At 37.3% G+C, this 13,705-nt stretch overlaps 3 protein-coding genes across 7 annotated transcripts; 2 read left to right on the top strand and 1 right to left on the bottom strand.

The window, feature by feature from the left end:
* The first annotated feature begins 1,069 nt into the window (after positions 1-1,069).
* LOC105968029 (auxin response factor 19-like) lies at positions 1,070-6,748 on the top strand. 5 transcript variants are annotated; one of them, XM_088826592.1, is made up of 14 exons: positions 1,070-1,799; positions 1,891-1,934; positions 2,313-2,425; positions 2,526-2,621; positions 2,710-2,766; positions 2,888-3,043; positions 3,165-3,249; positions 3,334-3,424; positions 3,547-3,711; positions 3,810-4,005; positions 4,091-4,229; positions 4,321-5,924; positions 6,011-6,201; positions 6,305-6,748. In XM_088826592.1, the coding sequence occupies exons 2-14, from the start codon at positions 1,892-1,894 to the stop codon at positions 6,483-6,485; spliced, it is 3,117 nt and encodes a 1,038-aa protein (XP_088682718.1). In that variant the 5' UTR covers positions 1,070-1,799; position 1,891; the 3' UTR covers positions 6,486-6,748. The 5 variants fall into 5 exon arrangements, with proteins under 5 accessions (XP_088682718.1, XP_088682716.1, XP_012848075.2 ...); XM_088826590.1 differs by having other exon boundaries at positions 1,128-1,703; positions 1,848-1,934; XM_012992621.2 differs by having other exon boundaries at positions 1,128-1,799; positions 1,875-1,934.
* Positions 6,749-6,764: 16 nt separating this feature from the next.
* LOC105968030 (20 kDa chaperonin, chloroplastic) lies at positions 6,765-8,454 on the bottom strand. The gene is made up of 6 exons (XM_012992622.2): positions 8,313-8,454; positions 8,028-8,214; positions 7,521-7,700; positions 7,291-7,446; positions 7,126-7,203; positions 6,765-7,050 (listed from the first exon to the last, which is right to left on the bottom strand). The coding sequence occupies exons 2-6, from the start codon at positions 8,202-8,204 to the stop codon at positions 6,877-6,879; spliced, it is 765 nt and encodes a 254-aa protein (XP_012848076.2). The 5' UTR covers positions 8,205-8,214; positions 8,313-8,454; the 3' UTR covers positions 6,765-6,876.
* Positions 8,455-11,160: 2,706 nt separating this feature from the next.
* On the top strand, positions 11,161-12,379 carry LOC105967997 (Integrase-type DNA-binding superfamily protein). The gene has a single exon (XM_012992588.2). It carries the CDS (start codon positions 11,404-11,406, stop codon positions 12,121-12,123), a length of 720 nt encoding a protein of 239 aa, XP_012848042.2. The 5' UTR covers positions 11,161-11,403; the 3' UTR covers positions 12,124-12,379.
* The last annotated feature ends 1,326 nt before the right edge of the window (positions 12,380-13,705 follow it).

The raw sequence follows: 13,705 nt of genomic DNA, 5'->3' as shown, positions 1-13,705 counted from the left end.
AGCATAGCATTTCTTGATTTCTCGCGTGGGCACTCCCTGTATCCCGGCGAAAACCTTTCAACCCTCAAGTCAGATTTCGATGATAGAAAAATTCAAATAATTTAAGAGATTGTTCGAGAGTTATGAATTGCGTACTTTGATTATGAAGTCTCCATGTATAGTGTATTTATATGGAGACATATATTCTCACGGGCCTAAACGACTTAGCACGGGTCGACTAAGCCCTAATTGTATAGATCATGACCAATTTGAGTATTACCGAACTTGGACATATATTATTATCTTTAATTGATTTGGGCTTGAATTATGTCTTTTATGGACTTGTTGATACGGACACGTGGTCGTGGCCCCATGAGAAATTTTTAAATGCATTAAAATTTGTATGAACGAACTACACAAATACAAGATTAGTGTATTATTAATTACAATGCATAAAGATGCAATAAACAAAGAATTGGATTCGCACGCTTATAAATTAGACCACTAAGCCGTGAAAACCGGACATTTTCCCATAATGACGTCATACGCATAAATCATTAGTTATGAATCCTAATCACTCTTAGCGTGTACTTCTCTTTTCTCCAAATAAATAACCAAATAATTAAATTAAAAAATAAAAAGAAAAAATGAAAAAAGAGGAAAAAATTTGTCAACCCTTTTTTAATTATGTAATGAAAGGATGACGAAATAAATCACAAATTAAATGCAAAGAGAAACATTTTTTTATTGTTATTTTATTTAAATTAAAGAAATCAACAATGGTGAATATACAGTTTGGCACATGATTGCTCAATATTCTTCAACGGGACCAAAACACACTTCATTAATTAATAAGAAGAAATATATAAATAAATAAATATTTTTTAATATATATACTTGGATATTGTTTAAGAGAAAATAGCAGAGCATGTTACTTGCTAATTAATAGATCTTGTGACGGATTCCAGACTTTTTGTAATAATTAATAAATTTCATGTCATATATAACTAATTACCATTAATAAATAATTAATCCAAATTATCTAATTAAAATTAATTAACCTAACATGAGTAATCAAAGAATTAATTAATGTAAAAATAAAAATAATGTCATGAAAGAGCGAAACACGGAAGGTAATTTCGTAATTTGTTGAACCTCGTCCAGTTGGCATCATGTCGGTCTGTTCTGTTCTGTTCTGTTCTTCACCCATATACACACGCACACGCCTATATTTTTATTTTTATTATTTTTTATTTTTATTTTCCGGGCCAAAGCTCAAATCCTTTTTTATCAAAAAGGATTTTATAGAAAGAAAGATTATAACTTTTTCGAAAATGCTTATTACAAATTACAACTGATAATAATAAGATTTCTTACTCCGTACTGCTGCTGTATATTACTTCTTCCGCTTTTCTGCTGGCGTCGGATTTTCCGGCGAGTTCTAATCTAAGCTTTCCCTGCCTCCTACGCGCCGCCTTTATTCCGGAATCTCCGCCCCAGCTGCATCTCGTGAAGATCCCTTCATCTACGCCGACGTGGCGCGTGGATTTGCGTTTTTTAAGTTCGCCGGACGTGATGATGTACGGCGCCGGCCCAGTTCATTTTCCGGTGTGGGTTCGTGTAGTGTAGTGTAAGATTTCAGCTTCAACTATGAAACAAGATTGAATCTTGGGCATATTTTGGAGATGAAATGGAAGTGTTTTTAAGGGGTATTTATTTTTCCGGTGAGTTTCGGAGAATGGCGGTTCAGATTAGTTCAGTTGGAGGATTGATTGTTGATTTGTGATATATATATATATATATAGATGGTGGCTTATTGGGTAATTTTGTCGAACATCTCATGGGCATTTGATTTTGCTTGATTGGAGAGAAAACTGAGGCTGTGGTTTTTGAAGGTTATTTTTTTTCCAGAATGAAGATTCCATCTAATGGATTTATGGCAACTGCAGGCGAAGGTCTGTTCTTCGTCGATTCGATTCTGTTGCATTTTTCAAATTCCAGTTCCGTAATTTAGTTTGTCCCGAGATCGAATTTCGCAACTGTTTTTAGTTTTTAAGCACCCTTACATGCCTATATTATGTAGATCAAGTGTAAGAAATTCGTATTTATTGAGATGAAATGCTTAAAAAGAGTACCGACTTCGAATCGATCTTCGTTGCTGATTTTCGATTATCGAAATCAGCTAGTTAATCGGTTGGCACATTTAAACAGAACACTGATTTTTTGTTGCATTTTCCGTTTTTCCTCATTTCGAAACCCTCAATCCAATCACAGCCAAAAACGTGCGTCTCAAATTGAATATTTATAGAAATAATTTGTTTCATTCATTACAGGAGAAAAGAAGCTAATCAATTCGGAATTATGGCATGCTTGTGCTGGCCCGTTGGTTTCGTTGCCTCCCGTTGGAAGTCTCGTCGTCTATTTCCCACAAGGCCACAGTGAGCAAGTACAATTTTCTCCTTATCACACGATTACGAAAATTTAATTTAGGACATAACCATTTTTTCAGTTTGTCATGAATATGAAGATCTTTGTCCAATGTACAGGTGGCAGCATCGATGCAGAAACACACCGATGGCATCCCGAGTTATCCCAATCTTCCTTCCAAGTTAATCTGCATGCTCCGTAACGTCACTTTACACGTACGTAAACTCCTGTCGTCTTCGTATCGAGAGGAAAAAATCTTGATATTACTTAAATCAATTAATTTATTTATTTTCCTTTTATTAGGCTGATGGTGAAACCGACGAGGTCTACGCACAGATGACTCTACAACCAGTGAGCAAGGTCTCTTCCATCTTTTAGAACTACATTTCTATAATTACCAAAATCCTTGTAATTCGACCTTTTTTATTTTTATTTTTTATTTTTTAAATAATTTCAAGAAAATTTTATTTTGTACATACAGTATGACCAGGAAGCATTACTTGTGTCTGATATCGGTCTTAAGCACAACCGACAACCTAGTGAGTTCTTCTGCAAAACTCTTACAGCAAGTGACACGAGCACTCACGGTGGCTTTTCTGTTCCTCGTCGAGCAGCCGAGAAGATCTTTCCCCCTCTGGTATATGTATATATATATATATATATATATATATATATATATATATATATATATATATATATATATGTTTCGTAGTATCATGCTTCTTGAGCTTATTAACAGAGAATATTCTTTTTTCTAGGATTTCTCGATGCAACCCCCGGCTCAGGAGCTAACCGCTAGAGATTTGCACGATCAAACATGGACGTTTCGGCATATCTATCGAGGTATTTTATTTCCTTCTAGAAACTTCTACAGGTTCCATTTCATTTGACTTTTTGTAAAAAAAACTGTTCTTGCTTTCACCTCAGGTCAACCGAAACGACACTTGTTGACAACGGGGTGGAGTATATTTGTCAGCAATAAAAGACTCATAGCTGGTGATGCTGTCCTTTTCATACGGTATGTTATGTATATATATATATATATATATATATATATATATATATATATATATATATACAAGAAGATTCTAGAAGAAAACCCGTAATTCGAAGTGTTTTAATCGCGATGAATTTTTGTAGGGATGAAAGGTCACAGCTGCTATTAGGTATAAGACGAGCTAATAGACAACAGCCTGCTCTTTCTTCGTCTGTTATATCTAGCGACAGCATGCACATTGGAATTCTTGCGGCTGCAGCTCATGCTGCAGCGAATAACAGCCCGTTTACCATATTCTACAACCCTAGGTATTAACTAACGAAAAAAACTATTTTTTTCGTTTGGAAATGGAATATTCTCGAAGTTTCGGCTGCGGTTTAATAATAATAATGATTAATGCTGACAGGGCAAGCCCTTCAGAATTTGTGATTCCGCTAGCAAAATACAACAAGGCGATGTACACGCAAGTGACAGCTGGCATGCGGTTCAGGATGATGTTCGAGACTGAGGAATCTGGCGTTCGGAGGTACATGGGAACTGTTACGGGTGTGAGTGATTTGGATACCGTAAGATGGAAGAATTCGCAGTGGCGTAATCTTCAGGTAATTAATTAATTACTTAATACATTTTATTTTTCGAGATAAAACTTACTATTTTTAGAAATTAAACTTCTCGTTTTTTTTTAAGGTTGGGTGGGATGAATCGACAGCTGGCGAACGGCCTAGCAGAGTCTCAATTTGGGAAATTGAACCTGTTATTGCCCCTTTCTACATGTGCCCTCCTCCATTTTTCAGACCAAAGTTCCCTAAACATTCCGGTTTTCCAGGTAATTAAATAAATATTTCGTTTTTAAAATTAAAATACATATTATATACTAAAAGAAATTCGTCACACGTTCTTGTTTTTTCTTTTTGCAGACGATGGTTCGGATTTAGAGAATATATTCAAGAGAGGAATGCCGTGGAATATTACAGATGATTTCGGAATAAAAGATGCATCGAGCTCGATATTTCCAGGGCTGAGCCTCGTCCAATGGATGAGCATGCAACAGAATCAACAACAATCAGCCTTATTTCCTAACATGGTTTCGTCAACTCCTCCTCAACAGAATAACACCATTACTAGCACTAATGACCCTTCGAAACTGTTGAACTTCCAATCGAACAATGGAAACCAACAAAGTCAACAAATCGTCGGTCAAATCCAGCCATCGAATATAACGTGGGCGCAACAGCAGCAGCAAATTCTACACTCTCCGACAAATAATCAACACAATTTACAACAACAACAACAACAACAGCAACAACAACAACAGCAACAGCAGATTATGTTGCCTCAATCATCGAACAGCCTAAATTCCGACCATAATTCGCAACAGGCATCGATGTACTCCCAGGTTCTTCTTCAACAGCAGCAGCAGCAGCAACAACAGCAGATTCTGACAGGAAACGCTGCTCAGTTGCAGCAAACCGATCCATCGGCTAACAGAGCTACAGTTCCTTTTACATCCTTAACTCAAGACATGCTCTACCAGCAACATATCGGACAGCAACCGAATCTTGTCCAAAGACCCCAACAGCCTCAAAGGCCGCCACAAATACAGCAGGCATCACCACCAAGTCTTTCTGAGCAGCAACTTCAACTGCAACTTCTCCAAAAGCTGCAGCAACAGCATCAACAGCAGCAGCATCAATTGATTTCTCCACAGTCGAATTCATTGGAAGCTCGAGTGAACCAAAACCAACAAGCCCAGCAGCAAAATATTCTGCCTCCACCTCAGCGGCAATCTAACGGGAGCTGCTCTTCGGGACCCACACCACCAGTTGTCCAGTCATCGTCTCAATTCCCAGTCAACCAATTTTCGGGCCCGCAAAAGACTCCGTTTTTGGACAGGGTTCGCTCTATCCACACGGATGGTGATGCCCCGTCATGTTCGAACTCGCCTTCCAAGAGCAATTTTCAGTTCTTGAGGAACCAAACCGAATCTGCCTCGTTGCTGGATAACATGATTTATCCTCACGCTTCTTCTAATTTGGTGCAAGAGAGTCATCATCATAGCAAGATGGATAAAGCTGCACCGGATAATTTGAAATACAAGGGTGGTGGTGGTGGTGCCGCCGATCACTTGGATGCAGCTTCGTCTGTGTCTTCGTACTGTATGGATGCTCCGCAGCAGAGTTTTCCGTTGACGGGATTGGATGATGTTCAGTCGCATAGCAGGGGAAGTGTTCCTTTTACAACGAGTATTGACGGATTCCCCCCCGATGCTTTGCTGTCGAGGGATTACGATACTGGAAAGGATATCCAGAACTTGCTTCCTAATTACAATGGCAGTCCGAGTCATAATAATAATAATATTCAGACAGATTTGTCCTCTGGCATTAATTCTCAGTCTTTTGAGGTCCCGACTATGCCTTTTAATCCGGGCTCTTCGAACGATGGTGCTGCCATGAATGACATGGGCGTTCTGAATGGTGGGTTGTGGCCTAACCAAACTCAACGCGTGCGCACATATACCAAGGTATGTTCCTCTTATCTCTCTCTCTCACTCTCTCTGTGTATTTTGCATGAGAAGTAGTTGTCTGATATTGTTTGGAAAACGAAAAGGTACAAAAACGAGGTTCTGTAGGGAGAACAATAGACGTGACACGTTACAAGGGCTACGATGAACTAAGGCGTGATCTTGCTCGTATGTTTGGTATTGAGGGGCTGTTGGAAGATCCACAAAGAACAGAGTGGAAGCTTGTGTATGTAGATCATGAAAATGATATACTACTTGTCGGAGACGATCCGTGGGAGTAAGTATTGCTTCGATTTTTCCTCTTGTTCTTGTAATAAAGAACTACATTAGTACAGCAGCACAGCTTTATTACAACTTTTTTTTTTCTTTTTCTTTAATAGGGAATTTGTGAGCTGTGTACAAAGCATAAAGATATTGTCTTCTGGTGAGGTTCAGCAGATGAGTTTGGATGGGGATCTTGGTCAACTGCCTGTCCCAAACCAGGCTTGCAGTGGTACCGACAGTGGCAATGCTTGGAGAGGACACTTCGACAACAATTCCGCAACGTCATTCAATCGCTAAAACTGTTCTTTAGTAACTACTAAGTATCGACGCACAAGTTGAATTCTTTGTAGTAAGTTGTTGTCTGTTATAACCCTTTATAAAAGTAGGCACAAGCTATGTAAATTTTGATCACTCATTTTTAGTTCTATAGATAGGTTCACGAGGACTTTGATGTAATCTCCGAAGTTTTAGATTTTGATGAAAAAACGTTGTATAGCTTATCGAATCTGACGACAACTCTCCGAGGTTAATCTATATTCACCCGCACGAATGACGAGAAACAAGATTTCAAGAAACTAGCAAAATTTCTTACAACTTTATTTTTGCAGACAGTAAAAAGATACCTTGTCTAAATTACAAGAATGTTTTCTCCAGATATTTAAACAAAAATGAGCAGACTCGTAACCGATTACGAAAGAATAGCCATCACATCCGAAACCTTCAGCGCAACGTAATCCGAACCATCGACACCCTTGAAATCATTGCCCGCATATTTAGAGTACAAAACCGTATTTCCTGCAGCAACCGACAATGGACTCCTCTTCCCTTCCTCGTCAAAGGGGCCTGGTCCCACAGCAATTACCTATATTTCAAGATAATAACCAAACCCTAAGTATATATTCGTTTTGAAAAAGGCGAGGTCGTAGTAATAACTTACTGTGCCAATTGAGGGCTTCTCTTTGCTTGCATCTGATAAGTACAGGCCACCGGCAGTTTTCGTTTCAGCTTCAGCTACCTGAAAAAAGAATAGGACTAAATAAATCGTAAAAATTCAGTGCCCCTCTAATTCATTCGTTCCCGAGAAAAATAACGAAAATCGGACCTTTATGAGAACTCTGTCGTTCAGAGGCTTCATGTCTTTGACATCATCGGTTTCTAGAGTACCGACAATGTCGTCCTCCTTCAAGATGAGATGACTAGTTCCTTCAAATTCCACTTCAGTCCCTGCGTACTTTGAGTACACCACTTTGGCCCCAGCCTATACATACATGTTTCGGCTAGTGAGTCTTTGATATAATTGCAAATTATATAAGCACGATTGTGTAGTAGTACCTTCACACTAAGGTCAACTTTGGTCTTTCCGATGGCACGACCCTCTCCAACTGCAACTATCTCGCCTGATTGGGGTTTCGATTGTGCTGTGGTCGGTAGTAAGATACCACCAGTAGTCTTCTCCTCAGCTGTCTTGGTTTTGACCAACACTCTGTCGCCTAACGGCTTTAGCGAAGTGTACTGCACAAAAACGGAAAGCGCGTAACATCGTAAGCATTTAGACACTCTATCGACGATAGAATTACATACTAAGGGGGAGTAGGAAAAATTAGTAGGAACAAAATGATCGAAAACACGACTCAATTGTTCAAAGTGAGTCTGCAACTGGGAAGCCAGAGAACTGCAATTCTGAGTAAATAAATTGCATTTAAAACATCTAGGGCAATCACTGGCTACAGTATGACTACGAAATTCAAAACGGAAAAACAGGATACAATCAATAGTAATAATAAACTACAAAGGCAGAATTGTTGCATGTGTTTATGAATTAACTGTATCGAATTGTACCTTTGGGGCAACAGTAGTAGCAGACTTGACGACAAGGGCGCGGAATGAGCGGAGGGAGAGACAATTCTGGTTCAGAGGTGAAAAAGATGAGATTTTTACAGCCCTTAGACCTTCGAATGAAGTAAACCCCTTTGCTGAAATTGAAGATGCGGCGGAAGTGAGCTGCGTCGTTGCCATTTCTCAATTTCTGAAAATTAAAAAATAAAATTAAAATAAAAAAAAACATGAGACCAGGATAATCGAGATATAGAGCTAAATAACGAAGGAGAGAGAGCAGATATTAACCTTAATTAACCAAAAAAATGGCTGCAAAAAGGAATGTAGACTGGGACTGTGTTTTTAGGGAGTGGGAGTTGTGGTGTTTAATCAGAAAGAGGATAACAGAACCCTAGAAAGTTCTTCAATGCAACACACAGATTAAATATATATATATATATATATATATTATTAAAAAAATAAAAATAAAAATAAAAATAAAAATAAAAATAAGTGGTAAATTACAAACACCCCCCTGAGATATGGTCAAATTACAAAAACACCCCTCTTGTTTGAATAATTACAACCACCCCCTCAACTCATCAAATTTAGTGGAATCTTCGAGATTATATGGAATATTATCACTTTTGTACCCGTTTTATCCCATTCAAACTCTACATTATGAAACAAGATGATCACAATATTGATTTTTAGCTTGTATATATCAGTTTGTGGTGCATCGGAAACTGTATATTTTACACAAAAAGAGTACAAACTAGATCACATTTCACGGAATCTAGATGACTATGTTGAATTTGGCACCATAAAGGTGGAGGTCTAAGAAAAAATTATAGTTGAGGGGGGTAGATGTAATTATCCAAACAAGAGGGGGGTTTTTGTAATTTGACCATACCACAGGGGGTGTTTGTAATTTACCCTAAAAATAAACGTCGACTAATTGGCTATTTTCTGTGAGAGGGATATTGGGCTTCTAAAACGTAAATTAGCCCATGGACTTTGGTTGTACGAATTCTATATGGGCCTTTATTATTTTGTTTTTATTTAATTTTTTGTGGCATTGTATTACTAAAATTGAACTTAATGCAAGTTAATGGGCTTTCAATGTATTTATTGAAAATATTAATTATTTAATTTCATTAAAATAAATTGTGAAATGATTAATAAATTAATTAAAATAATTATTTGAATATATAGTAAAATATGAAATGAATTAAAATTCGATTTGATGCTATTTAAATTGTGTGTTTTGAACCAAATTTAACTGTGATGGTGCTAATATTCGATCACCTATAAGTAGTTGAGATAGAGGGAGATGGGTAATCAAAGTGTTAGATAGTCTTGAGATACCTGCAAACAAAGACAGACTTGATCCGACGGAGACCCTTCCGACGTTCAAGTCAGACGTGCGAATTGTAGAAATAGTTGAGAGAATATGAATTGTAGTCATCTTAAGATAATAGGGCATACATTTAATAAATGATTTAAATTGTTATTTTATACTTTGTCGATTGGGATGAGGTTAATTTGTTGGGCAAGACCTTATTTGAAGGTGATTGGGTTATCGTAACAGTGTTCTTCTAAATCGGGTTCGTGGTCCAGTAGATAGATAAACTATAAGCTTATTAGGCTGGCCCAATTAAACATATCAAACTGATAGTCCAATTCCAAGTGAAGACACATCTCGATTATTAAAGAAAACAAGTTTTATTATGCTAAGATTTGAAATGAGAAAGTGCATAGAACCAGCACCACTGCACATATATGAATTAGCAGACACTGCATAAATATTGATAGGAAAAAAAAATTCAAATTGTGCATTATTGACTGAGACGATGAATGAATTAAAAAGGAAGAATTTATTTAGGAATTGGTGAGTTTTGGGGAAGTGGTTGTTAAGAGCTTCGAGAAAGGGAAAAAGTCAACGGACATTCCAAACAGGCTTTCCTTGTGTGTGAAATGTTTTTTGCCACGCTGGAATTTCCACGTCATATATTAATTAACAGACATATTTTACTAACGCCTGCCTTTCTTCTTTCCTTTTTCTTCGTACAGTCAAATGCATTTCTATTTTCTCCACTTACATCAATGTTTTTTTTTGCTGCGCCTGTTTGGAATCAGAAAGTAGATGATCATGGAATCATAATCATATATCAATGCAATCTTTTATAAAATCAGAAAATTTTATTTTTTGAATTTTTAATATTATTACTCATATTTGTATTATGCCCTAATAATAGTAAATAAATAAAAATCACGAGCCAACGTTTGAGCTCTTGAACTATTACAAAGCGAGCACGTTTTTTTCAATTACAATTGTTATTACTTTTTTCTTTTTTCATACATCGCATTGGAAGAAATACTAGTTATTAATTAACAATATTAAGTTATTCGTTCAGCAACTCATACATGGTAAATTACGTCATATCCTTAAAATTAAGGTTAAATTACGAAAAAAAACCTTATGTTTGGGTAATTACAACCACCCTCCCAAACTATGAATCCTCTTACATGTGCACCCTTGCGATGTTAAATTTAGTGGAATCCTTTAGATTACGTGGAATATTCTCAAGTTTGTATCAGCTTTACCCCATCCGAGCTCCACATTCTAAAACAGTCATAAGATGTGTCTCTTGACTTGTAAATATCAGATTGTTGTGTATTAGAAACTGCATTTTTGCACAATACGAGTACAAACCAGAGAACATTCAACAGCATCGAGAAAATTTTATTGAATTTGACACTATAAAGGTGGACGTGTAACAAGATTTTATAATGAAGGGGCAGATTATAATTATCTAAACATAAAGAGTTTTTTCATAATTTAACATTGGGTAACCCTAGAATTATAGCCTGAGAACACTTAATATATCTTATGTACGGCCCAACTAACCATACATTACAGTTGGGCCCAAACCCAAACCCATCTAGTAAAAAAAAAAAAGTTTTATTATGGCTTACGTAAGCAGTAAAAACAAAGTGGCTTCCTGGATGCATCGATTAGTCCACGTGGAACTCGAATTCCCGCATGTGCTCTCAATGTACCACCGCGTACCAACAAATAAACATTATTTTGAACTATACATATAATAATAAATTAATAAGTTCTATTTAATTTCAGCATGTGTCCATTCCTTTTTTAACTTTAATTTTAATTTATGTATCAAACACGCCCTTCTTTCCTCTGTGTTGACCCACCACCTCATCCACTCTTCTTCCTCACTCCGATCCCCCCACTCTCCATATACATATATATACACACATCAAAGCCGCCATTTTTACCCATCTCCAAACAACATTCTCTATTCAAAAAAAACAACACAAAAAAACTATTAAATAAATAATTTAATAATAATAATAATAATTAAATCAAGTTTTTGATATGGTGAAATCATCAGTGAATCAAAAGGATCAGCAGCTATCAATATTAAATAGTGTCGTCTGCAATGAAACTTCTTCTTCTTCTTCTTCTTCTTCTTCTTCTTGCAAGTACAAGGGAGTGAGGAAGCGCAAGTGGGGCAAATACGTCTCCGAAATCAGGCTCCCCAATAGCCGCGAGAGGATCTGGCTCGGCTCCTTCGACACGGCTGAGAAGGCGGCGCGTGCTTTCGACGCGGCTCTCTTCTGCCTCCGCGGCCCCAACGCCAAGTTCAATTTCCCCGACACTCCACCGGAGATCGCCGGCGGCAGGTCCATGACGCCGGCCGAGATCCAGGTCGCGGCCTCCAGGTTCGCACATGCGGCTCAACGGACCTGCAGCTCGAATTCGGGTCGGGTCGACCGTTTGGATTCTTCGCAGTCCGATTCAGTATCGTCGTGTTCCGAGTTATTGTTACAGCATGCCGAGTCACCTTGTCCGTCTGTGTCGGACGAGCCGGCTCAGATGGATTGTGAAATGACTGGAATACCCCTCGATAATGACTTCCTGGACCAGTTTTTGGCTGTGGGCACGGATAATTACGTCCCTGATTTCGGGCTATTTCCGGGATTTGACGATTTATCGGCTGATTTTTTTATGCCAAATTTGCCCAACGTTGATTACTGGCCCGACTACAATGAGGATTTATTATCTTCAGACCCTTCATTTCTTTGGAATTTCTAAATTGGATATATATATATTTATATTTATATATATATTTTTTTCGGGTCATAAATTCTGGAAAAAAATCAGCTGGAATTTTCGACCTGTTTTTTTTTTTTTTTTTTTTTCACAATCACATACTAGGAAGTGTTCTTTCATTTTTTTTATATAATTATTTACTACTATGGTGGATGGAACAATTTTTGTATGGCCACCCACTTTTTTACCATGCAAAATTAAAGTTATATTTCATTATTAATATTATTTTAATTCTTAACCTGTCTTTAACTTGTGTTAATTTGCTAGTTGAATAAGTTTCTTCAATAATAACACAAAGTATTTGATTTTAATTGATTACTTAATGAACAAACTCAAACGAACTTTTAGTCTAAATAATTTGATTCAATTCGTGTGTCTTGCTGTGTTCAAAATATATAATCAACCATACACGACATAGTATCGCTCACCTTGGGTATATTAAATGGGAACGCCATAGTAAATCACTGCACGTAAGTAGTAGGGTAGGTAGGTAGGTCGCTACATGATTGAAACGCAAGGGTAGGTCACTGCATGACGAAAATGTGATGGTATATCACTGCACGCAAGTAGGTGATCTGAGTCGAAGTTTCATCGATGTAGAGTTGTAGAACGCCTTAGTCTTAAACCTGCGACGGGTTGATCCGATAGAAACTCATCTGATACTTAAATCATACGAAGAACAATAAGAATTATAGGTATTATAAGTAAGGCTACCTTGTAGAAGTGAGTCATATGATAATGCGATTAATAGAATTCTTATTAAGGTAGATATCTATATATAATTAGTAAATTTTAATGGGCCTACGATCTCTAATTAATGGAGTTGGGCCATTTATTAATAATCTTGTAGGTGGACGACAAGTCATATATTTCATGTGGCCCAAATACTCATTAGCTTGCTCGGTTGATCCAATGAATAATATAAATATTCATATGAAGACACGTGGACACGAGTTGTGGGGGAATAAAGAAAAATAAAATAAAATAAAAAATTATATATATATAGCAGCTATGGTGCAATTTGTTTGGGCTTCGAATCAGAAATCGGGCCGGCATTGATATGTGGCGACTGCTAAAATACACAAGTGGCGGGGCCCATGGGCCCATAATAAGGACTGTTTTAGCCATTCAATTTTCAGCCTTTATGAATCTTTGTCGTTACTTAATTAAACACGTTTTATAATCTCTTTTATTAAAGAAATCTTCACCTGTCCCAACCACAAGTTGTACAAGAAGCATTATATGATAACCCGCAAGGGTGGCCTAGCGGTTGGAGCAAGGGAGCTTGGGTCAATTGACCCAAGTTCGAATCCCCTTGTCAACGGTCGCTAGGTCGAGCTTGTCACACATGGTTAGCCTAGTGTGGTTTACATCTCTCGTATGGTTTGCAAGTTATTATACGAGAGTGTAGGTTTACCCAGTGCACCTATATGGTATTATACGAGAGTGTAGGTTTACCCAGTGCACCTATATGGTTGGCTGCGGGTTCCTGCATTACCAAAAAAAAAAAAAAAAAGAAGCATTATATGATATTATCACCATGTCTTATCTGAAAATTGATCTC

This window comes from Erythranthe guttata, chromosome 12 (genome assembly GCF_056151865.1).
Source record: "Erythranthe guttata isolate IM_541 chromosome 12, IM_541, whole genome shotgun sequence".
NCBI classification, from domain to species: Eukaryota; Viridiplantae; Streptophyta; class Magnoliopsida; order Lamiales; family Phrymaceae; genus Erythranthe; species Erythranthe guttata.
The sequence above is the reverse complement of the archived record's forward strand: the minus strand, read 5'-3'. Positions and strand labels throughout refer to the sequence as shown.

Bases quoted from the DNA above. Each gene is read 5' to 3' on its own strand.
- LOC105968029 (XM_088826590.1), top strand. From the start codon at position 1,670: ATGGAAGTGTTTTTAAGGGGTATTTATTTTTCCG. The intron at 3,044-3,164 runs GTATATGTATAT...TCTTTTTTCTAG, and splicing joins AGAAGATCTTTCCCCCTCTG to GATTTCTCGATGCAACCCCC. The intron at 3,425-3,546 runs GTATGTTATGTA...GAATTTTTGTAG, and splicing joins GATGCTGTCCTTTTCATACG to GGATGAAAGGTCACAGCTGC.
- LOC105968030 (XM_012992622.2), bottom strand. From the start codon at position 8,204: ATGGCAACGACGCAGCTCACTTCCGCCGCATCTTCAATTTCAGCAAAG. The intron at 7,447-7,520 runs GTACTACTACAC...ATGTATGTATAG, and splicing joins AAGTTGACCTTAGTGTGAAG to GCTGGGGCCAAAGTGGTGTA. The intron at 7,204-7,290 runs GTCCGATTTTCG...TTCTTTTTTCAG, and splicing joins ACGACAGAGTTCTCATAAAG to GTAGCTGAAGCTGAAACGAA.
- LOC105967997 (XM_012992588.2), top strand. From the start codon at position 11,404: ATGGTGAAATCATCAGTGAATCAAAAGGATCAGCAGCTATCAATATTA.